The sequence below is a fragment of the Nicotiana sylvestris genome, chromosome 6 (assembly GCF_000393655.2).
Source record: "Nicotiana sylvestris chromosome 6, ASM39365v2, whole genome shotgun sequence".
NCBI classification, from domain to species: Eukaryota; Viridiplantae; Streptophyta; class Magnoliopsida; order Solanales; family Solanaceae; genus Nicotiana; species Nicotiana sylvestris.
The window spans coordinates 194629747-194653318 of record NC_091062.1 but is presented as its reverse complement, the minus strand read 5'-3'; the positions used below and the strand labels follow the sequence as shown (position 1 = coordinate 194653318).

General features: G+C 36.7%; 2 protein-coding genes across 5 annotated transcripts; one reads left to right on the top strand and one right to left on the bottom strand.

Annotated features, from left to right (window-relative positions):
• The first annotated feature begins 11811 nt into the window (after positions 1-11811).
• On the top strand, positions 11812-15880 carry LOC104247831 (pentatricopeptide repeat-containing protein At5g61400). Its single transcript, XM_070149805.1, has 3 exons — positions 11812-13363; positions 13466-13816; positions 15843-15880. Exons 1-3 carry the CDS (start codon positions 11812-11814, stop codon positions 15878-15880), a joined length of 1941 nt encoding a protein of 646 aa, XP_070005906.1.
• Positions 15881-19575: 3695 nt separating this feature from the next.
• On the bottom strand, positions 19576-22564 carry LOC104247664 (NAC domain-containing protein 100). 4 transcript variants are annotated; one of them, XM_009803832.2, is made up of 4 exons: positions 22352-22564; positions 22053-22248; positions 21370-21647; positions 19576-20625 (listed from the first exon to the last, which is right to left on the bottom strand). In XM_009803832.2, exons 2-4 carry the CDS (start codon positions 22240-22242, stop codon positions 20062-20064), a joined length of 1032 nt encoding a protein of 343 aa, XP_009802134.1. In that variant the 5' UTR covers positions 22243-22248; positions 22352-22564; the 3' UTR covers positions 19576-20061. The 4 variants fall into 4 exon arrangements, with proteins under 4 accessions (XP_009802134.1, XP_009802185.1, XP_009802067.1 ...); XM_009803883.2 differs by lacking the exon at positions 22352-22564 and adding an exon at positions 21792-21929 and having other exon boundaries at positions 22053-22184; XM_009803765.2 differs by having other exon boundaries at positions 22053-22564.
• Positions 22565-23572: the final 1008 nt, after the last annotated feature.

Below are 23572 nucleotides of genomic sequence, written 5' to 3'. Positions count from 1 at the left end.
TCAATACAAATTCTCTAACGTATCCGGTATTTAATGCCTATCGAATTCCGTATCTGCGCTCTTTATTAGGGTCAGATCCGTTCCTTTTGATAAATGATCTAAATAGGTACGGGCGCTGAATCCTTCAAATGTCCTCCCCTGCCTCTTCCTTTGCCTTTGCTCGTTTCTATTGCTGCCCGTGACTCTTGACTAATTATAATTCTTTGACTATTTGCCCAGTCCACGTGTCTCAACATATATAAATTCAATTTTTCCCAATACAGATAGTCCCCCCACTTTCCATTTATTCATCAATTGAATATTTGGGAAGTGGATTTCATTAAAACGAGAATTTTTGTCACCATTAATGCTATGACAAAACTGACGCTTCAATTGTCACTTCCATTTAATACTTCATGCACGTGTCGATTTTCCATTGGCTCTGCAATTTTTGCAGCCTTTTTTCAAGGTTTTTACGGTGCCACTATTAACGAAGTGCCAGTTATCATAATTATGTTATTTCCACCTCTGCACTTTTACCTTTGGCGGTTGCTTATCGGTATAAATATAATTTTTTCCTTTGTCTTTATCACATAAAACTTATTGAACACTTATTTCTCCAAATCTTTGTTGACTTCTTCCTTAGACTATTCCTCTTCGATATGTCTTCTCCAAGCCCTAACCCTGAGAGAGTTTCCATTACTGACTCCTTCCCTAATGCCCCTGTTAGGCATAGAAAGGGAGGTAGACTTCGTAGTTTAGGATCTACTAGAGGAGGTGGTTCGTCTATGCCTTCTTCTAGTTCTGGTCCTTCCTCTAGAACCAGAGGTTCCCTTTCTCAAAAATCTTCTTCTAGGGGTAAAGACCATTCTGAACCTTTACGCGAACCGTTAGTAGATGAGATAGTTCCTTCAGAATTGTCTTTTTACCATGACAGGGAATCTCTTAGAAAACAAGTTTTCGCATTAGATCGTGTCGATACTTACCCTACTCAAATTACAGAGGTTTTGACTCCTGTGATTCGTAAGGACTGCCATTGGAGTAATGATTTTTCCATTATTATCCCTAATCCGAATCAGAGAATTACTTCCTATTTAACGGGGTTCTTTTTTGTTTACACTTACCCTTTTACTTTAGGGTTTAGACCAGCAATTGACCCAATAATTCTCGAATTTTGCCGTTTCTTCAATGTCTGCTTGGGTCAAATTGGCCCAATCATATGGAGGGCAGTTGCCTGTTTAAGGCATTTGGACACTAGAGCTAAAGCTCCTTTTACTTTCCCTCACTTTATTCATCTTTACTCACCTAGGCTTTTTCGTAATGGTGTTTTTACACTAGTGGCCAGGAGTAAGAGGGTTTTGGTGAGCCCTGAAGATGACAAGGATCGTGGCTAGTATGCCCGATTTGTTGTTGCCCCCACTGTTGGTTTAGTGGGTGAAGATAATGTCCCCTTTCCTGAGAAGTGGAATTTTGCAAGTAGGTCTTTTATCCCTCTCGTACCTTCTTCTTTCAAATTTATCAACTTTACTAATTTTACCCCCCCCCCCCTCCTTTGTTTTTATTTATAGCAACCATGGGAGTTGTGGGGGATGTTCCCAATTTCCGTGGTTGGGTAGATAAATTGCTGAAGATCGCGCCAATGGACGGTAGATCTTGGAAAACACTTTCTAACCATTTTGGTTGGAAGGTTAAGACTCACGGTAAGAGTTCACATTTTGTTTTTGTTTTTTTTATTTCTATATTCTCCTTTATTGTTTTAACTTTTATCCTTCTTTTTGTCAGGATTTGCTATTCGAGGGGTTACTGCGGAAGCAGTTGCAGCCTCTCGTGTCTCTTTGGAGACCCGTACTCCTTCGGGAACCCATATCTCTCTAGAGAGAGCCCGAGAAATAGTCTTGGGTTCCTCTCTGCAAAAAGGAAGGATGCTGAAGAGGAAAATTCTAAAGAAGAGGAAAATGAGAGCCCGTTGGTAACGAGGCCACGAGTTAGGAGACGCATTGTTTCTGATGACGAAGCTGAAGTCTCGGTTTCTTTTATTGAACCTGTTGAAACCCCAATAATAATTCCCGATGATGACGTCACTCCCACGACACTCGTGAGTCTATCGACCAACTTTTTGTCAGTGGATTTGGTCGTGAAGATGTTGGGCCTGTTTTAGACAAAGTACCTTTATCATCTTTCTCATTACCCGTGCCTGTGATTCCTTCTTTACCGGCCCCAGCTATTTCCGTTCCTTCTTTTACTGCTCTTACCTCTTCTCCTGCACCTCTTTTGGTTATTCCCCCCTATAGTTCATCATACTGAAACGGGCTCTTCAAGTAAGAGTGCCGCTATGAGGCGGGTAACTATTGAAATTCCTGCTGAGAATAGCCTTTTGAGAAAATCAGGTCAGACGGATATATGGCTAGAGCCTCTTATTGGCTCAATTGAAAAAGCAAAGCTGGAAAGCCATAGTTCTCTGACTTTAATGAATGACATCATGCATGCCACTCTGAAGGTATTTTCCTTCTCTCCCACTTTGCAAAATTTTTCATCGTTGAGATTCTTATTTCTTCTCTTTTCTTTTTTAGGCTAATCTCATCGGCACAGAGTTGATGAAAAGAATTGCTCCTTTGGAGAAGACAGCACGTGACTCTCAATTGGAAGCAACCAATTGGAAGGGGCAATTTGAGAGTGCTCATCTTGACATAGAGAGCTTGCAAGAGAACAAGAATACCTTAGAGCAGCGAGTACGGGCCTTAACCTCAGAATTGGCGGTTACAAAAGCTTATTCACACCAAGCAGAGAAAGACAAAGAGCATCTTGAGTCCTCCTTTTCAGAGCAGCTATCTAAAGCTAGTGAAAAGATCAGATAGGTAAAGGCTCTTTTAAATCAAAAGGAAGTTTACTCTGGGGAGCTTGTGCAGAATTTGACTCAAGCACAAGAAGACCTCAGAATATCTGCTGATAAGGTGCGTGCTTTAGAATGCTCCCACGCCTCTCTTCAAGCTTCCCACAGCTCTGCCTTGGCTGAAAATGAAGAGCTAAAAAATGAGATCACTGCTTGAGAAAAGGATTATGAGATCCTTGAAGAAAAATCTGTTGTTGAGGCAAGTTGGGCTTTTTTGAATTTCCGTCGTGAAACCCTACTTGAAGCTAGCCAAGAAAACTTCAACCTGGAGTTAGAGTTAGCTAAAATCAACGAAACTATTAAAAAGGCTCAACAGACTTAGGACTTCCCTTCTCTTATGGATGAAGTTCCCGTGGCTGAAGCTTTTATGAATGTTGAAGCTGATACGGGTATCATGACTATTTCAACCCCGATCGAGCCCATTGCTGCAAGTCAAGTTGAAGCCGCGCCTGCTGATGCACCTGCCCAAATTGAGCCTGCTGCTATCGATGTTCCTGCCTCAATACCGCAAACTTCTCAGTGACCAGTTTTAATCATTCAAATGATTTTATTTTTGTTTTGACTTTGGAAGATAGTAATCAAACCCTTAACTTCATTTGAGGGTTGATTTTAGGAACGTCAGTCCCCAAGTCTTTTAATGGGGTAATCTAAACAATTTCGTAGTTTGATGACTAAGTTGGAACTTAGTCTTAGATGTTTTTTTTCTTTTTTTTTTTTACATATTAAGAAGTTTTTATCTTAAACTTCTGCTTGCTTTATTCTCGCCTTTATTTTTAAGGACTTACAGAATAATTTGCATTTTTATTTTCTGAAAAATGCTTCTGTTAACCTCATGATTAATTTAAACATGAGTTTTATAAAAGAGGGCCCTTTTATATTCCAATACTTAATGAAGAAGACATCTCACCTTCATAATGGTATTATCATACGACAAAAGAAATAGGAATACACATGTTTTTCTGAAATAACTTGGACAAGTTTTTATTTTTGAACCTTGTCTAGTTCCGAATAAAACTTTACATGTAATTGAATTACATCCATAAATTTCTCGTAACTGTTTTTCTTGTAACAGATTTAAAAAATAATAAATAATAGACACGGGGTTTTTCCTTATAACCTGTTTTAGTACAAAGCCTTTATCCCTAGTGAGGTTTTTCTTTGGCCTTAGCTCGTGGCTTTATGACTTTTACTCTACACTTGACTAGCTTTAGCTCGTGGCTTTATGACTTTTACTCTGCACTTGACTTGACTCTTTCAGGCTTGATTTTTCCTTAATCTTCTTTGCCTTCTTTATACACATGTCCGTGTATATTATGTAGTCCCCAAGTGTTTGAGTGTTGAAGTATGAAGCCTCGAGCACTTGATAGTTTCTCACATTTGGTCCTTTCCCTAAAAAGGAAAAACATACGAGACTCGGAGGGACGATTATAGATGAAGACTGCATAACCCATTTGTATTTCTATCAGAATAATTGTAACCCTAGGCCAGGAATTTTAGGTTACTCCATGTGCCTTGCAGGTCGTGACTCATCATTTAGTACGGGTTAGCGTTTTGCCTATCATCTAAAATCGTTAGTAAAATCTTAACAATTCAAAAATGAGATTTAAAATGGTTATACCTGACCGTGGATTTTCTTTAGAAATAGTATCTCTTTAAATGAACAACATTCCAATGCGAAGGTAGTATCTTGTCATCCACTGTCTCCAGTTCGTATGCTCATTTTCCTGCAACATCACGTACTTTGTAGGGTCCTTCCCATGTTGGACTTAATTTCCCTGTGTTAGCTACCTTTTGTAGACTAAAAAACCCTTTTAAGCACGAAGTCCCTAATTTTGAAGAACCCGAGGCGCGCTTTTCTATTGTAGTATCATTCTATGACTTGCTTCTGTGCTGCCATTCTTATTAAAGCAGCTTCTCTCCGCCCTTCGAGTAAATCTAAATTGACCCGCATCTCCTCGTCATTAGACTCTTGTGTCGCCTATGTGAACCGTGTACTTGGTTCCCCTATCTCAACTGGAATTAAAGCCTCAGCTCCATAAACGAATGAAAACGGTGTTTCACCTGTACTTGTTTTTGCAGTTGTGCGATAAGCCCATAAAACTCCAGGTAATACTTCAGGCCAGTTTCCTTTTGATTCCTCTAGCCGTTTCTTTAAGTTGTTGATAATGACTTTGTTCGTTGATTCTGCCTGCCCATTACCCACCGGATGGTAGGGTGTTGACGTAATCCTTTTAATTTGCCAGCTTTGAAAAAATTCTGTGATCTAAGCTCCAATAAACTGAGGACCATTATCACATACGATCTCCTTTGGTACGCCGAATCGACATATGATATTCTGCCAAATAAAGTCTCTGACTTCCTTTTCTCGCACCTGTTTGAATGTGCCTACCTCTACCCATTTAGTAAAATAATTAGTGAGAACAAGCAAAAATTTTACCTGTCTTTTTGCTTGCGGTAATGGTCCTACGATATCCATTCCCCATTTCATAAATGGCCGCGGCAAAATGACTGGATGTAATAATCCCGCAGGTTTATGCATATTGTTACCGTACTTCTGGCATTTATCACATTTGGCTACGAAACTTTCTGCCTCCTCTTCCATTTTAGGCCAGTAATAACCTGCCCTAATTAAGGTTCTTACTAGTGATCTTCCACCTGCGTGATTCTCGTAATGACCCTCGTGTGTTTCTCTCATTACATACTCTGTTTGTGAAGGTCCAAGGCATCTTGCTAAGGGTCCACCAAACATTTTACGATATAGATTGCCTTGTTTTAAGCAGTACCGAGCGGCCTGCCTTCGAAGCGCATATGCCTTTTTCTTGTCATCAGGGACGGTTCCATACTGCAAAAAAGCAACAATTTCGTTCCTCCAATCCTAGGTTAAGTTATTAAAATTTACCTCATTCGCATCAGGATCAAAAACTGAATGAAATAAATGTATCATTGAGGCATTTGCATCGTTTTCCACGTCAGCCGCAAATGCGAGATTAGCTAGGGCGTCTGCTTCAAGATTTTCGTCCCTGGGTATTTGTCTAATCTTCCAATGTTGAAATTGTTTTACCAATTCCTGTACCTTTTTCTAAATACTGCTGCATCCTTGCTTCCCTGGCTTTATAAGTCCCCAGCATTTGATTAACTATGAGTTGTGAATCACTCTTGATTATAATCTGATTTATGCCAAGTTCCCGTGCCAGTTCTAAACCTGCAATCATAGCCTCATATTCTGCCTCATTGTTAGTTATGGAATGACATTTAATAGTTTGCCGAATGGTTTCACCCGTAGGTGGTACCAATACTATCCCCAAACCTGCTCTTCAGATGAGCCATCAGTGAATAAAGTCCAAGTTCCTGGGTTGGCTCTATTGAACACCTGTAATTCTTTTTCTGCTTCTAACTGTATTCCCTGACTAAAATCAACCACGAAATCAACTAATACTTGCGATTTTATAGCAGTTCTAGGTTGGTATGCAATTTCGTATTCACTTAACTCTATTGTCCACTTAGCTAACCTACCTGATACTCATGCTTATGTAGTATGTTACGTAAAGGGTAGGTAGTTACCACAACGATAGGATGGCATTGAAAGTAAGGTCTTAACTTCCTAGATGCCATGATTAGCGCAAGTGCAAGTTTTTCTAACTGAGGATACCTCGTTTATGCATCTAACAAAGATTTACTTACATAATAGATATGTGATTGTTTACCTTGCTCTTCTCGGACCAGAACAACACTTACCGCCACCTCCGAAATAGCAAGGTATAGGAGTAACTTTTCCCCAGCTTTTGGTTTTGCCAACAGAGGCGGATTTGATAAGTACGTTTTCAAATTCCTAAGTGCTTGTTGACATTCCTCATTCCATTCAAAATGATCCTGCTTTTTAAGAGCTGAGAAGAGTTTAAAACACTTCTCTGATGATTTAGAGATGAATCTTCCCAAGGCCGCAATTCTCCCTGTTAATCTTTGAACTTCTTCCTTGTTTGAAAGTATGTCAGGGATTTCTTCAATGGCTTTAATATGTGCAGGATTTACTTCAATTCCACAGTTAGAAATAAGAAAACCCAAAAACTTGCCTGATGCAACGCCAAATGCATAATTTTCGGGATTTAACTTCACATTATATTTATGCAGAATTGAAAATGTGTCAGACAAGTGTGATATGTGATTTTATGAGTGTTGAGTTTTAACAAGCATATCATCTATATATACCTCCATTGTCTTTCCTAAATATTCCTGAAACATTTTGGTAACTAACCTCTGGTACGTTGCACCTGCATTCTGTAGACCAAAGGGCATTACTTTATAACAATAAGTCCCCCTGTCTGTTATGAATGAAGTTTTTTCTTCATATGCCGGATCCATTTTAATCTGATTATATCCTGAATATGCATCAATCAATTGATCTATATGTGGTAGTGGAAAAGAATCTTCAGGGCAGGCTTTGTTAAGATCTGTATAATCTACATAAACCCGCCACTTACCATTTTTCTTTGGAACCACAACAGTATTAGCTAACCAGTTAGGATACTTTACCTCTCGAACGGAAATAATTTTTAGCAATTTTTGGACTTCTTCTTGAATCATGCGATTCTTGAAAGTTCCCTACTTTCTTTTCTTTCGCTTCACAGGAGGATATGATAGATCTTCATTTAGTTTATGAGTCATCACCTCCGGTGGTATTCCTGTCATGTCGGAGTGGGACCAAGCGAAGCAGTCCATGTTAGTTTTCAAAAATTCGATTAACTTACCTTTCATTCCTTGGTCAAGATTAGCCCCGACATAGACTTTTTTATCAGGCCACTGAGCAAACAACACGACATGTTCTAATTCCTCTATCATTGTTTTGATATCTTCATTCTCTTCTGGTTCTTGAATGGTATCAGGCCTTGAGTCTACATCTGTTCGCACTTGTTCAGTTAAGGTTTGTGTTGTGGTGTCCTCAACTGCCTTCTGTGATTACTATTTGCCTTCACTTCTCGTGCTTGTATCTGCAACGGAGTTAATAGCCCTGGATGTATGTTGATCTCCGTGAATTTGACAAATTCCCCATGGCGATGGGAATTTGATAACTTGATACAAGGTTGAAGGAACAATATCTATTTCATGGATCCATGGTCTCCCCAGAATCACGTTGTAAGACATCTCCATGTCTACTACCTGGAACTTTGTATCTTTGATGACCCCTTCAACAAAAGTGGTGAGTGTTACTTCTCCTTTTGTGACGACACTAGAATTATCGAATCCAGATAGAGTATGCGCCTTTGGTATTACTCCATCTTCAACTTGCATCTCACGTAGCACTCTTAGCAAAATAATGTTCACGGAACTACCTGGATCAATCAAAACTCGTTTCACATTAGTATCATGCACAATTAAAGATATTACCAGTACATCGTTATGAGGGATTAATACGCCATATGTATCTGTATTACTGAATGTAATATTGCCTTCTTCTAGAACATGCCGCACCCGTTTCCCTTGGGTAATAGTTATTTGGAAGTTTTGTTAGCCGCAGCATATGACACACCATTAATGTCTTCACCCCCACTTATAACGTTAACAGTTCTTTTGGGAGAAGGTGGCTTTGGAGGCTCCTGCCTGTTCTTCATGTAAGCTTGCTTGCCTTTCTCGCTGAACAACTCTGTAAGATATCCTTGTTTTAATAAATGATCAACTTCACTTTGTAAAAACCTGCAATCTGCTATTTTATGCCCGTGATCATTATAGAACTCGCAGCAATGGTCAGGGTTGCGCCTATTTGGATTCGATCTCATTTCCTTTGGCCATCGAACCTTATCTCCCATACTTTTCAAAACAGCTACGAGCTCGGAGGTGCTGACGTTGAAGTTGTAACCTCCGAATCTCGCTTTTAAATTTCTATCATCATCCCGTGACTCATAGTTGTTTCGCTCGTTCCTAAATCTTGATGAAGAACCTGATTCTCTATTTCTTGATCTGTGATCGTGCCTTTGATTATCCTGTTTTGACCGTGAGTCTTTCCTCGTAGGTCCCATATAAGGCTCGTACCTATTTTTACCGGATCTTTTTTCGTTCTCTGCACGTCTTGAACGTATACTTTCTTCTTTTTGAGATCGGGGAACAATATCTTCCTCAATCCTCAACTTCGTACTATACCTGTTATAAACATCGTCCCACGTTGTAGCTGGGAATTCTCGAAGGCTTTCCTTTAGTCTCCTCGTAGCTTTCGAGCTTTTTTCATTCAAATTGCTTGTGAAAGTTATAGTTGCCCAGTTATCAGGTACACGCGGCAATGTCATTCTTTCGCGTTGAAATCTGTCCACGAATTCTCTAAGCAATTCTGAATCTCCTTGCTTAATTTTGAAAATATCCTCCATTCTTTTTTCCACTTTTTGGGCTCCCGAGTGCGCTTTGATGAAAGAATCTGCAAGCTCAACAAAAGAATTTATAGAATTTTTAGGTAAAAGGGAATACCACGTTAGTGCTCCTTTGGTGAGTGTTTCACCAAATTTCTTGACTAATACCGACTCGATCTCCTGCTTAGTCAAATCATTGCCTTTTATGCCCGTTGTGAATGCAGTCACGTGGTCCTGTGAGTCTCTCGTTCCATCATACTTTGGAATATCAGGCATTTTGAACTTTTTTTGGAATTGGGAGTGGGGCAGCACTCGGCTTCCAGGGTTGTTGCGAATATCTGTCCATGTCTACCCCTTTGATTATGGGCGGCACCCCGGGTATCTACTCTATGCGTTCACTTTGCTCCTTGAGCTGTTTCTGCAAGGTTAGTACTAAATTTTGTAAATCAGAATTAATTACATTACCTGGTTCTCTCTCCTGCGATTTACTGGGGGTTCCACCGCTGCCTGAGTTAACAAGCTCGGAACGAGGGTTTTCTATAGTGTTATTATTTGGAGAAGGTGTGGGTGTTGCAACAGGTAACTGGTTAGCAAGCGCTTCAACAGCTTTGTTGACCTGAGCAGTAATTAACTTCTGCAGAGCTTCATCAACAGCTTCAGCATTTTCAAATTGAGCATACTCGTTTATTTGAGATCCATCGAGAGTACCCTCACGAGATTGCCGTGGATAGTCCTGCGGAGTAGGAACCTGAATGTTAATGTTCTGTGGGTCTCCCTGACTTTGTTGGTTCTCTTGGTTTCCTGGGGTGTTGTCATTGTTATTCGACATGATTGATGTAACAAGGAAGGTCAAGTGAAAAGAAAATAGATTATCAGATTTCCGGTAACGGAACCAATTTGTTTAACCAAAAAATAGAATTTTAGTCAAAGCTATAATTTAGAAGAACGTGGGTTACTGATAATCAAAAGAATATGTAGAAGAGAATAATTTGGAGTAACCAGAATGTAATCAGGAGAAAAATAAGTGAATCAGAGTATATTTCAATTGTGTCTGTCCTTACAAGTGACTAGATACCTCCATTTTATAGGTGTCTTGAAGGTATGTGTTTCCTTCAAATCATAATGAGGCTATTATGAATAATTAAAAACATTAAATGCTACGTTACACAATCATTGTAATCAATACAAATTCTCTAACATATCCGGTATTTAATGCCTATCGAATTCCGTATCTACGCTCTTTATTATGGTCAGATCCGTTCCTTTTGATAAATGATCTAAATAGGTACGGGCGCTGAATCCTTCAAATGTCCTCTCGTGCCTCTTCCTTTGCCTTTGCTCGTTTCTATTACTGCCCGTGACTCTTGACTAATTATAATTTTTTGACTATTTGACCAGTCCACATGTCTCAATATATATAAATTCAATTTTTCCCAATACACATCTGCTCCTTATTTTCTTATTAAATCTTCTTTTAGGGTATTAGCTACTAAGGAAAGGTCATAGCTGCTGCATGATCGAAAATTACTGGAATATATATATTGGTAAGAAGGGTGAATTCTGTTATATAAACGTTATGAATTGATCATTATATAAATGTAATTTAGGAATAAATTCCTCCTTTTTAGATTTAAATTTCTCTACCCCTCTCTCTCTCTTTTTTCCATTTCAAAATCATCTTAATTTCGACTTTATACTTATTCAATATTGAGTGAATTTCGACCTCCTAAACCTTTTCTGTCTAGAAAACCGAATCTCTAACCTTGAACTCTAAGTGAATTCATAGAATGAGATCATGAACACCATAATTTTTTTAAAAAATTCCAAAATTCTCCAAAGGTAAAAAAAAACCCCTCTATTATGGATTATAATACTTTTAATATATTTCAAAATTAAGAGGTTAACATATTTTTAAAAAGTTTACTAAAAAAGATATTACATGTTCATTTTTAATTGGCTGATTTCACAAACCATATAAGTTTATAAACTTCGACAGGTTTTTTACTAATATTTTTTTTTTATTACATTTGCTCAACATTTGAGCAAATAGGCCTATCATATTTCATTTCAAGTTCAAAACAAGATTTATTTCAAGTCAAAACTACTACTCCATTGTCAAATCTCAGTATACAGCTCAAACAGCAGAAACCAATGAGATGTAGATATGGAATCAGCTGACAATCACCAGCGTGATCAGCAGCAATGTCGAAGTCCTTTTCTCAAAACATGAAATCGATTTTCCGTTTAAAGTCCCCAGTCATTTCAAGAACCATTTCAGCATCTCCATTTTCTTCTTCCCCTGTCTCATCAAACTTACCCGCAGCAATCCTCAATGCCAAGACCCTTAGCCAAGCCATGCAGCTATTCAACTCAGCATCCAGAAAAACAGACCCAATAAAGGATCTTACACTACACTTAGCCATCATTCATTACTTAACCCGAGCTAGATTGTATCTCGACGCCAGATGTTTGATAAAATGCCTCATCGAAAATCTTAGTAAAACCAGCAACCCCAGAAAGGTTTGCTCTTTAATTTTCAATTCCCTTAGTAAAATAGATTTTGGGTGTCGTTCTAATGTGTTTGGGGTGTTGATTATTGCGTTATCTGAAATGGGTTTTCTTGATGATGCCTACTGGGTGTACCAAAAGATGGGGGAGTTACCCTCTTTGCCTGCTTGTAATGCTCTTTTAGATGGGTTTGTGAAAATGGGTAAGTTTGAATTCATGTGGGGTATTTATAGGAATATGCTCACATTAGGGTTATGTCCTAGTATAGTGACATATGGAGTATTGATTGATGCATGCTGTCTGAAAGGTGAGATTTTGAAAGCTAAATTGCTATATGATGAGATGGCTGAGAAAGGGATTAAACCAAATGTTGTGATATGTACTACTCTGATACGCGGGTTTTGCAGTGGGGATAAGATACTGGAAGCTGAAAGCATGTTCATGAAAATGCGGGAGGTTGGAGTTAAGCCTAATCTTTACACTTATAATACTCTGATGGATGGCTATGGCAAGATCGCTGATGCCGGAAGAGCCTTTCAGCTGTATCAAGAAATGATGAATCATGGAATTCTTCCGAATGTTGTTACTTTTGGTATCTTGATCAATATGCTCTGCAAAGTGGGTGAAGTGATAGCAGCGAGGAATTTCTTTGCATGTATGGTGAAGTTTGGGGTACATCCCAATTTATTTGTCTATAATTGTCTGATTGATGGCTGTTGTAATTCGTATGATGTGTCAACCGCGCTAGAGATGCATTCTGAGATGGAAAAGCTTGGTATTTCTCCAGATGTTGTAACTTATGGTACACTTATAAAGGGTCATTGTACTGTGGGGCAAGTGGACGAAGGAGAGAGGCTTTTGCAGAAAATGGACGAAACAGGGGTGGTTGTGAACTCTGTTGTTTATAATCAGTTGATTAATAGGTACTGCGAGGATAGAAATATGGAGAAGGCTTTGGCATTGTGTTCTCAGATGATAGAGAAGGGTGTCCAGCCCAGTGTAGTCACCTTCTCGATATTGATAGATGGCTTTTGCAAGGTAGGGAATGTAGAAGCTGCAATGGGTGTATATACTGAAATGATTATTAAAGACTTGAAACCTGATGTAGTTGCTTATACAGCTTTGATTGATGGTCACTTCAAAAAAAGAAACACTACTTCTGCTCTACGGCTATATAAGGAGATGATGGAGGTTGGAGTTGTTCCTAACGCTTTCACGTTTACTTGTTTGGTTGATGGATTTCGCAAGAACGGAATGATTAGTGATGCAATCAAATTTTTCTTGAAAGTAACTGGTTCTGGTTCTGCAGGAGTCAAAGTAGACTCCAGTAATGGTGTTCTTTCTTTCCCTAATAAAGTTACATATTCTGCCTTAATCCATGGTTTATGGAAAGATGGGCAGTATTTTAAAGCCAATAAGTTTTTCATGGATCTACGACGCAACAATCTGTATCCAGATTTACCCACTTATGCCATGATGATAAAACGTCATTTTGAGGCCGGGCACATAACTAGTGTCATGATGCTTAAGGCAGATATGTTAAAGACAGGTTTTATGCCTAATCTTTGCATGTACAAGGTCTTGCTTAAGGGCTACCAAGATATGGTTGATCTCCATTCAACTTGTAAGTGTTATGAGGAATTAATAGATTCAGGTCTGGTTGGTTCCGCAGCATCTCTAATGCAAAGCCTCCAGGATCATGTAAATAACAGTACCCTGTCAACTTCCCTGTTAACTTAACTAATTGTTGTGCTAGTGGCTTCCTTATCTGTAAAATTCAGTATCTTCCGAGAACCACCAAGCCTTTTGATTCGTGCTGATTATCTTGAGTGTCGCTGGGTCAATTTCGCACTGGAGAAGTGCGTGGGGCACCCTCAATCTTCTGGGAATCGATCATCATCGAGGCTCAAGGATCCCCTGGGGTTACAAGTATTGCTGGAGCTATGGGATATGCAAAATTTCATAGCGTTTAATGGACAATATCCTGCAGACACTATGGCAGGGGAAGACCGTGGAGCAGCTGATAATCTAAACATCAAGCGAAAGATATATCAACATGCAGGACCCTGCATACAGAGAGTTGTCAGATATCTGATACTATGGACAGGTATGCCCGACCAATAAGAGGAAGGAAATGCAGAATCTCATTTCCCTGCAGGCCCATGAGTGTGGAACCTCCAGGCCTAAATTGTTGTAGTATCACTGGTATTCAACCCCAGTTGGTGACTGTCATATGGGAGAATTCTGGTCAAACACAAATCATGTTTGGTGTTATGATTTTTTTTTAAAAATAATCTTGGTGATACTCATAATTGCTAAAAGTGCTAATGCATTGCAAGCTAAAAAGGGTAACTCTTATTCTGTGCTTGTGCTAAGTGCACACAGATATAAATGACTTGACAATTCCAATCATTTTGACTTCCTCACCTTTACATTGTAGTTCTCCTGTGATGGGTCACCCTGCATCTTGTACTTCATGCAGCATCTAATCCCCTGGTACTGCAGGGGCGGATCTATAGCCCCAATTAAGGGGCACGTGATTAAATGAACCCATGGTCTCACAGTCAAATTAGGTATTTTATGTACATATATTTTAGAATTAGTCTAATATTATCTGCTGACTCCCATGCTCCAAAAAGATTGATGATGCACTTGATTGAATGCTGGGTTATTTACCTTTAGGAACGTGGATCAATTCCCACTTAATACTTTTTTTCTACTTTTTTTGGTGGTGCACCCATGTTCAACAAATCCTAGATTTGCCTCTGCCTGGTAGACCAGGTTTCACTATATATAAGTTTCTTCTAGCAGTGATGTTTGTCTTAACTCTTATCATGGTGTTATATGTGCTGGTCTCACGACATTTTGTCTTGGTTGACTATCAAATGTGGCTGGCCTTCTTCAGACGGAGCTTAATGCATTGGATTCCCCTCCCCTCCCCCTCCTAACATGCAGACCAGGGCTGTGCTAAGCCCGCATTTTTCAGTTTGGTTCAACTGTAATTGGCTCGTCAGTGCTGCAACAGTGATGTGTTACGAGCTCTGAAGGTTCACACAGTCAGTATCCTACATTAAGAGCAAAACATATATACGTCGCATTAAATGCATCACTGTGAAAGAAGAATATTTGTGAAGTTTAAAGAGCTCAACCTGCCCTCAAGGCTTTGGTGTAGTGCTAAGAGCATATGCATGATGTGTGGCTTAGGCGCACGTCATGGACTCAAATTCTGAAGTAGACCAAAATCTAATATTTAAGTGGAAATAAATAGAGGGACATTCCCCATTATCCACCGAGTTTTGCATTACTGAATCTCGAAGATTTCTCGATTATCAAAAATAAAGTTGAAAGGCCTCATATCCCTTTCTAACAAAAAAAGGTACTATAAAAGAAGTGGGTAGAACCAAGGAAAGCAGAGGACAAGATATATAGGACTGAAACAAATTGAACACAGTATACAAACGTGGACAAAAAGGATGAATAGAAATGCAGGCTTCCTAATTATTCATAGAGAAAAAGTAATAAATTAATAGAGTCCTCAACTTCTGGTTTCACATTGTATCTGAGTCCCATCAAAAAGAGAAGAAAAGAAAAAGAAGAAACGATTTTATGGAAAAGACTAAACGATAAGCTTTCACTTCTCCATACCTTATCTTAACAAATTTATGTGACTACGTCCCCAATCTTGCAACTTATTATCATATAGTAGAAATTAACAAAGGAAAATAGGAAAGCAGTTTTGATCAAATTAATGATACGTAAATGACTTTAATTTGTAGTCATTAGTTGACCGGTTGATTTTTATTTTTTTTAGTTGCAGTAATCTTTAATTATTTCTGGTTTTGTAAGAGTTAAGAAATAACCTTTTTTAAAGGTTAATTAAACACTTTTAAAAAGGATATCATTTTCAAATTGTTGACGACTTTCAATATCTTGCCAAAATAGTGCCTCATAAACTTTTCTTTATATTCCGCGTTTATCCTCATAGTATTTCTTTGGCGTCAATGGAACTAAAATGTTTCTTTTATTAGCATCTATTAATCGCCAAGGGATATTTTCATTAAATTGTCCAATTTATCCTCCTTCTCCTCCATACTTTTAGTATCCTGTTTTTGTTTTTGTTTTTCTTTATTCAGCAAAGATTAGTTACTGTTACTTTTCATTTTGCGCTTAATCAATCAAATAGTCTAATTAAATTAAACTGTTAAATCCAACTTCTTTTAAGACTTGAAGAGTTTACTGTTTTCAGTGGGGAAAGAAGAAACTGAAGATGTTGCGTGTATATGATATATATACTTCACGTTTCTACAGTCTAAATGAATTAACAGTAAAACATCTTATAATTATATAAATACGAATGAGATATTTCGTAAATATATAAGGATAATATCGAATTAAAATGAATAACCCAACGGAAAAATGAATAATGAGAATCCAAGAACTATGCAAACATTAACTCATGGCCACTCCGCTTAGCAGAATGGAAAGCAATGTTGAGTTAATTAAAATCAGTAAAAAGTTTAACGGTTAAAATTAATTAATTTGATATATGCAAATGTTAGATTCTGACCTTTTGATCAATGAATTATTAGCTTAACTACTTAATTACACAAAAAACAAATGATATATTGTTCTCTTCTAAAAGACTAAAACAAGCGTTACCCAGGCCCTTTTTAATAGCTAGCTTTTGTAGTAAATTTCTATCAGAGTCTTCTATTTTATTTTATTTTGGTTTCTCATCCTGTGTTCGGTACCCGCATCGGAGCACTACTATATCCGGATTCGCACTGCGTAAGGCCCCATTCGGGAAAGCGCTTCCTACCATGGATTTTTCCATACCCAGAGCTCGACTCGAGACCTCTGATTAAAGGAAGAACATCTCATCCATTGCACCGTATATTTGGTGGTACGGAGCCTTCTATTAAATCCTACAATCTACGGTTTTAGGTAGACCTCTTTTTTTCGATAACTTAAAAATTGAGATAAAATTAGTGCATACAAAGTCAAAAGTCATCTAGTTTGACTTTTTATGATCAACCAAGTATATGTCCTTAATCTCTTTTCTAGTATGTATAATTTCAGTGAAACATTATCCTAGGACTGCTCTAAATGACTATATGAAGTCATAGAGAACAATGCGCAATTTAATTCTGTAAAACCAAAGTCAATCTTGTTAATGACTTAAACTTTCATTATCATGATTTACCAAACTGCCCACAAAATTTCAGTAAAACGATATGCGCTGATAATGTAAAATATATTTATAAAATCAAGTCATTTATGAAGTAAATTTTATGATAAATATGTAATCCTATTGAACTATAATGCTAGTATAAAATTTTTTACTCTATTGATGTATAAAATTTAATCTCTTTAAGATAACTTAGAGGATTAATTACGTGTCAAGGATCACTTATTATACTATGAAACCAATTGGTTTTTAATGATGTCAATGTCGACATAATGATAGTAGGCTACACGTGAGAATATTTAATACTACTAACATATATTATTACAAAAATTACTTTAATGTTTAAATATATGACGAATTGTTGGACGTGAGCCAATATAATTGGTTAGCAAATTCTCCAATAGAACAGTAGATTACAAGTAATGACTTTTTTTAATTTGTTAACCCCTTCCGAGAAAAAAAAATCGTTTTAGTATTGGTTTCTGATAGTGTATGCTAATTATAATTGAGTATTGTTTATGACAAAGTGGATATTCATGTGATTACATTTAAAATACTGAATTATTGAATTGTAGGGCGATCTTGAGAAATTTAATTTAGTATATACTTGATTTCTTAAATAAATAAAATTAAATAAAAGGCTTATAGATCCAAAAACTCAATCTAGAAATGTATATTAGTAAAGAACTACTGTACCAACAAAGTTGGATCATTTCTCTACGATTAATGCGTGTATGTAACTAGCACTTGCCAATTGTCATGTATATCAGGGGCAGGTGTAGCCTATACCGGATACGACCCATAACTTTTGACATGGAATAAATATATATATATTAAAAATTACTAAAATCTCAATAATATTATATTTGAACCCTTAATTTTAATAATATAATAAGTTTAATTTTAAAAATTTTTAATAATATAATAAGTTCAATTTTAAAAATCTTAAAAGTTGAAACCATTAAATTTAAATACTAAATTTGCCTTTGGTATATTCCATTTATTTAGTGTAAACATGGGGCAGGAGTAGTATTTTTTTTTCATTTTTAAATTTAAATCCGATATTCTAATAAATGTTCTTGAAGTCTTGATTCGACGCTGAATTTTGACGACAACGATAAAAAATTTACTGATTTTAAACAGATAAAATATAAAGAACTCAATAAGAATTCATTGTTTAGGGATAACATGACTGCATATTCTATAAGAATTTATGAACTCTATCTTATTTGCAATTACAAGAAAATCACAACCAAGTGGATAAGATATAATTTGTGGATTATAAAATTATATGTTTGATTGAAGTAGATTTATGTTAATAATTTAGTACTGTATGTTTTTGTATGTACCTCATATGTTTCTATCCAAACGTAGAGAAGAAGAATCTTTAACACTATTTTCATTGTGTCGAAGAAGAATATAGTTTCTTCTATATTACCAATTGTATACGGTAAAAAGCGGGACTACCCGATTTCGTTCTTCAATAGAAAAAGTGATACCACGTCGAGAGGCCAGGACACCGAGCTCGGGGTCGAGGCTCTTTTCCAATATCAAGGTCGAGATCGATAACTTTAGTTCGGGGTCGGAAGACGACCCACTTCGAGATAATACCGTTATCGTTCGGTAATAGAAAGAGCGAGATTCTCACAACGACCCAAAAATCACGACGTAAATTCCGGAACGGATTAGTCCTTGGCGGTTAGACAGCTGTATAATAAGATTTCATACTATAATTAGAAGTGTACCTTATTTAGGATTCTCCTATTATATAAAGGGGGGCTCATTCATTTGTAAGACACGGATTCATTGACAAGAGAATATACATTCATCACTTTCTTGCTTATTGTTCATCAGAGTTGTCTTATAATTTACTGTTCTTACTAACCCACCTCGAGACTATCATAGCTCGAGGTCCGAACTTGGCTTGCACGCTGGTTTGACTTACTTTACTCTTCAATTTATATATTTAATTCCTTCTTTATCAATTGGAATTGGACTAAATCACATATCTTTAAAACCACAATTTAAGTTTAATTATTAATCGAATTTTAAGGTAAACACCAATATATCAGATTATAATTAATTATGTCACCATACTCTTATTTGTTAATTATAAGTTTAATCATATATTCTCTAAATTCATTCAGTATAATTATTCGAGCTGAATTTAAATTATTAAGTTAATTCTAGGCAGAATTTTATTGTAGTCGGGTTCGTGCCAATGTAACTTTTTAAGTAGTCGAGTTCGAGCAAATATCAATCCTATCCATCCTATCCAACACAACCCTTTGGTAAATTAATTATTTTGGCCTATCACTTATTGGTAAATTCATTTGTTTCATTTGATTTTTCAAATATTTGACTAACATAACACATTCAACTAATTGAGCTATACACCTTTAATCCCTTCTAACAGAGTTACAAAATTGACTATTTTTTAATTATTAAACCGTCTGACAATTTTCATGTTGGGAAAAAACAATAACAACAACGACCCAATAAAATATCACTAGTAGGTCTGAGGAGGGTAGTGTACGCAAACCTTACCCCTATTTCGAAGGAGTAGAGATGTTATTTCTGAAAGACCATCGGTTCATGAATGTTTTTTAGCTATATAACATTTTTCACATGAGATCAACAAAAAACTTGCGTAGTTGCAAATCGACAACCAATAAAAAGGATCAAAGCACAATTATTGCATTATGAGATTTATTTATGAATCATGACATAAATAAATACAAATTATGCATAATGGAGGGAGAGGGGTCCACAGCATATAGATTTCCAAAGAGACAAAACACAAGAAAATATCACAAACTCACCAACCTGATCTCCCACAATCTCATGCTTATAACATTCAGTACTAAATTCATAACTTCAACATCACCATATTAAGTAGCCCTAGATAAGCAACAAGAAAATATAAAATAAAAATAAAAAAATCAAAATATAACATTGTTTTCGTGCGACGGATTCAAGCCCGTATAAAGAAATTTTTACATTATCAGTTCAGCCTTTTGTATCGATATGATTTGGATTTTGGACATCGGCCTTCAATGCAACTTAAGAAATCAGAAATCCATGCACATACAATTAATTCCACACCATAATAACTACTACTAGTGCTGACTCTTCTCTGCTCTTTCTTCTGATTTTTGCTTATTTCAGCAACCCCAGAGGCAGTCAAGGCTCTGATCTTCAAGTAATCTTCTTCCCATTTCAAGATTTGACACAATTGAGGAAATTTCATTATTCATGTCAGTGCTTAGCTTTGTTTCTTGAGATAAACTAACTATTTCCTCTTTCTTAAAATTCTGAGTATAATTCTCAAGTAAAGTCTTAAGAATTGTAGGATTTTGCATGCCAAATGAAACTTGACTTTGGAAGCTGCTCTGAACTGGGACTATTTGGTTACAAGAAAATGTATTTATGGGAATATTATTCATTGGATTTGAGAGAGCAGAGAAATTAGGAGAATTGTTGAAACAATTGATCAAGTTTTCTTGGCTCTTTTGAGCAGTAAAAAAATTGGAGAAGCAGTGCACGTGGCTAGATTGGGAAGCAGAAGGCTTGATCTTGCTAGTATAAGGGGAAGAATCTGTCAATGGTGGCAGACAATTACTATTCGCCATTTCATTTTCATCAGAATTCAGCTTCACTAGGCCTGAAATATGGATTTTCTTCCCACCACAGCTCTTTTGAAATACTCTGCAAATGACCCATTCATTCTACAATACAGTAAAAAAGAAGAGTGAAAAATAGAATCTTGATGCAGAGGCGGACAGGGGCGGATGCAGCATAGGAGTGCGTTGAACCCACTATTTTCCACGCACAACAAATAAGTAGGTGTAAAAATCCACCAAAATTACAAAAAGTAGTAAATATGAATCCATAATTTTAAAAATACAATTGATTCAATGCTAAGAATAATTGAGGTCGAACCCATAGAATTAAAATCCTAAATCCACCTCCGGAGGCGGATCTCGTATTTGATGTTTATAGGTTCCTACCGGGGCGGATGCACACCTAAGGAAGCGGTGTCAAGTGACACCGCTTCGTAGAAAGTTTTACTAAATATATGTATTAGTACTGTGAGAAAATAGATAAGTAGGAAAAAAATGACACTATTTGACATAAATTATCTCTTGGTTTAAAAATTGTGATTAAGTAGAATTGGACTTATGACTTTTTCTATCTTAACACTCAATAAAATCAATAGATCAAGGTTATTTCTTGTCTAGAAATATGATAATTAAAGTTATTATTCTCATTCATCTATAAATTTCGGCACCCCTTTGAGAAATTTTTGCTTACGCCTTCGGGTTCTTACATATTATAATAGTAACTCGATTTCAATATTTATAGATATTTAGTGAATTTTTTAAACATATATGTACAGATTGGACAAAAGCACGGTGGATCCGCCCTGCTTGATTGAAAGAGGGGACAGAAGAAAAGATGACAAGAATGACCTTTGCTGTTTTGGGCAGATTTTGAAGAGACAATCTTCCCTCAAGTCTATATTCATGAATGACCCAATTTGTCTTTTCACCTTTTGGAGCTCTCCCTTTGTAGAAAACCAGAGTTTTCTTCATCCCAACTAGAGATTTTCCTCTGAAAATCTCCCTGTCTTTTCCGGTTGCTTTCCAATAACCTGCAGCTGTTGCCCTGTTTGTCCTCAGCCCTGTTGGGTACTTCTTGTCTCTCACACAGAAAAAATACCATTCTTTTTCCCCCATTTTTGCCTTCCCTACATTCCCAAACAAACAAAAAAAATCATTAAAGATATCATATCTGAAACTAACAACAACAATAACAACAAAAGGTAAGGTCGGCTATATGAATTATTAGTATTCATGTCGCTCCATTTAAACACGTCCATCTCAATCCATACATGAAAAATGGATAGTTTGGTGCACGAAACAACCCGTGTTCATGCAGGGTCCGGGAAGGGCCGCATCCTAAGGAGTGTGATGTAGATAGTCTATCCTGATTCAAGCATCATGACTGATTCCACGGCTGAACTTGTGACCTATAGGTCACACACAAAAACAACGGAAACAACTTTACCGTTGCTTCAAGACTCTTTTTTCTAAGTCCACATATGAATTGGGGAAAATGAAAAGATTATAAAGAACTAGTTTGAGAAGCTTACATGGGAGGTCCCAAGGTTCAAACTTGTTCAAATCTACTTCTCCAATAGCAATAGCAAAGAAATTGCTATCCACAACTTTGTTAGACAAATAATGAGTAATCAATTCTTCATCAGTTGGATGAAATCGAAATCCAGGAGGTAATTCCATCTGTTGATCATCCTCCTTAACAAGTCCGGAATAATTTTCCATCAATACCTAAAACTTAAGATTTTTGAAAACTGCTTCTATTTTATGTAATCAAGAATTAATTATTTCACTTGTATGCACACTGATAAAGATTTTATTGACCACCACTCACCAGCTGGCTCTGAAATATAAATGGGATTTGGCCAAACAGCTCAAAAGACCATGAGAAAGAATACTAAATCAAGAAAAGTAGGAAGAAATGGGGAAGTTGGAGAAAAAAGGTAAAGAGAAGCCATGGAACTAAACTGAAGGAATGAAAAAAAGAAGTATGAGGAATACAAGGCAATAAATAGAGGTTTTGGGTTTGGGAGGGGGAGGGGTGTGTGGAAGGTGTCTGGGCCTTTTTTTTTTTTGGTTTCCCATCACCTGTTCTATAATCGTATTAGGGTTCAACTAAATCAGAATTCGCACCGAAAAATTCCGGGTAGGCAAAGACGATTTTATATTCAGAGCTCGAATTCGAAATCTCTAGTTAAAAATAAAGAAGTATTTACCATTCAACCAAACCCTGATCAGTTGTTTAGGCATTCTCTTTAACTCTTTTCATAACCATCATATAAAAGATCTATCCACCTTTTTTATAATTTGACCAAATACAACTCATCCCTAAAACCATGCATGTAACATTTTCAACTGCTTTTGTCATTTTATTTTAACTATAGTCATATTCATTTAATTTTTGGAACTTCATTCTCTGGTGTGGATAGTTTGAAAGCTCCAAATGTTGCTTTCATGGTGGTTCCAACTGTATACCAGAACCATCCAACATGACTTAATATTAAGTTGTTAAATGGCAATTAAGAGTGCTTTAAATGCGTAACTATCTCTAATTAGTATATGCTCATAAAATTCTAGCATTATTCCCAAATTAACCTCCTTTTTGTATAAAATACTTGAGCCCTGTAAAAATGACTATTTTTCAACTTCAATGTGTTTACTCGAGCGTGTGAAACCTCATTTATGAAAAATACATGAACGTGACATCAAAACTTTCAAATGCTCTTTTTTTTTTTTTTTTTCAATTTTAAGCAAATATATGGTAAAGTTGCATGACCTATATGTTGGGGGTTAGAGCCGTAAAATTAGTTGCCTATATCACGCCCTTCGAGGTGTTGTCCTTCTCCGGATACTGCATAAACGCAGGATACTTCGTGCATCTGACTGTCATTTTTTTGTTCAAACACACCACATGTCTACATGTAATTAAGAAAAAAGGAAGATGATCTCGCATGTGTCTCGTTCACAATATGGTTGCGAACATTATCTTTAACCCATTGTCGTATATATCCACATACTTGTTGGTGCTTGAAATCCCAATTTTCATCAGATATAC

Coding starts and splice junctions, on each gene's coding strand:
- LOC104247831 (XM_070149805.1), top strand. CDS start 11,812: ATGGGTTTTCTTGATGATGCCTACTGGGTGTACCAAAAGATGGGGGAG. Junction 13,364..13,465: donor TGAGGAATTAATAGATTCAG/GTCTGGTTGGTT, acceptor TTGTTGTGCTAG/TGGCTTCCTTATCTGTAAAA. Junction 13,817..15,842: donor ATATCTGATACTATGGACAG/GTATGCCCGACC, acceptor TTCTTTATTCAG/CAAAGATTAGTTACTGTTAC.
- LOC104247664 (XM_009803765.2), bottom strand. CDS start 22,242: ATGGAAAATTATTCCGGACTTGTTAAGGAGGATGATCAACAGATGGAA. Junction 21,648..22,052: donor TGAACCTTGGGACCTCCCAT/GTAAGCTTCTCA, acceptor TTGGGAATGTAG/GGAAGGCAAAAATGGGGGAA. Junction 20,626..21,369: donor ATCTGCCCAAAACAGCAAAG/GTCATTCTTGTC, acceptor ACTGTATTGTAG/AATGAATGGGTCATTTGCAG.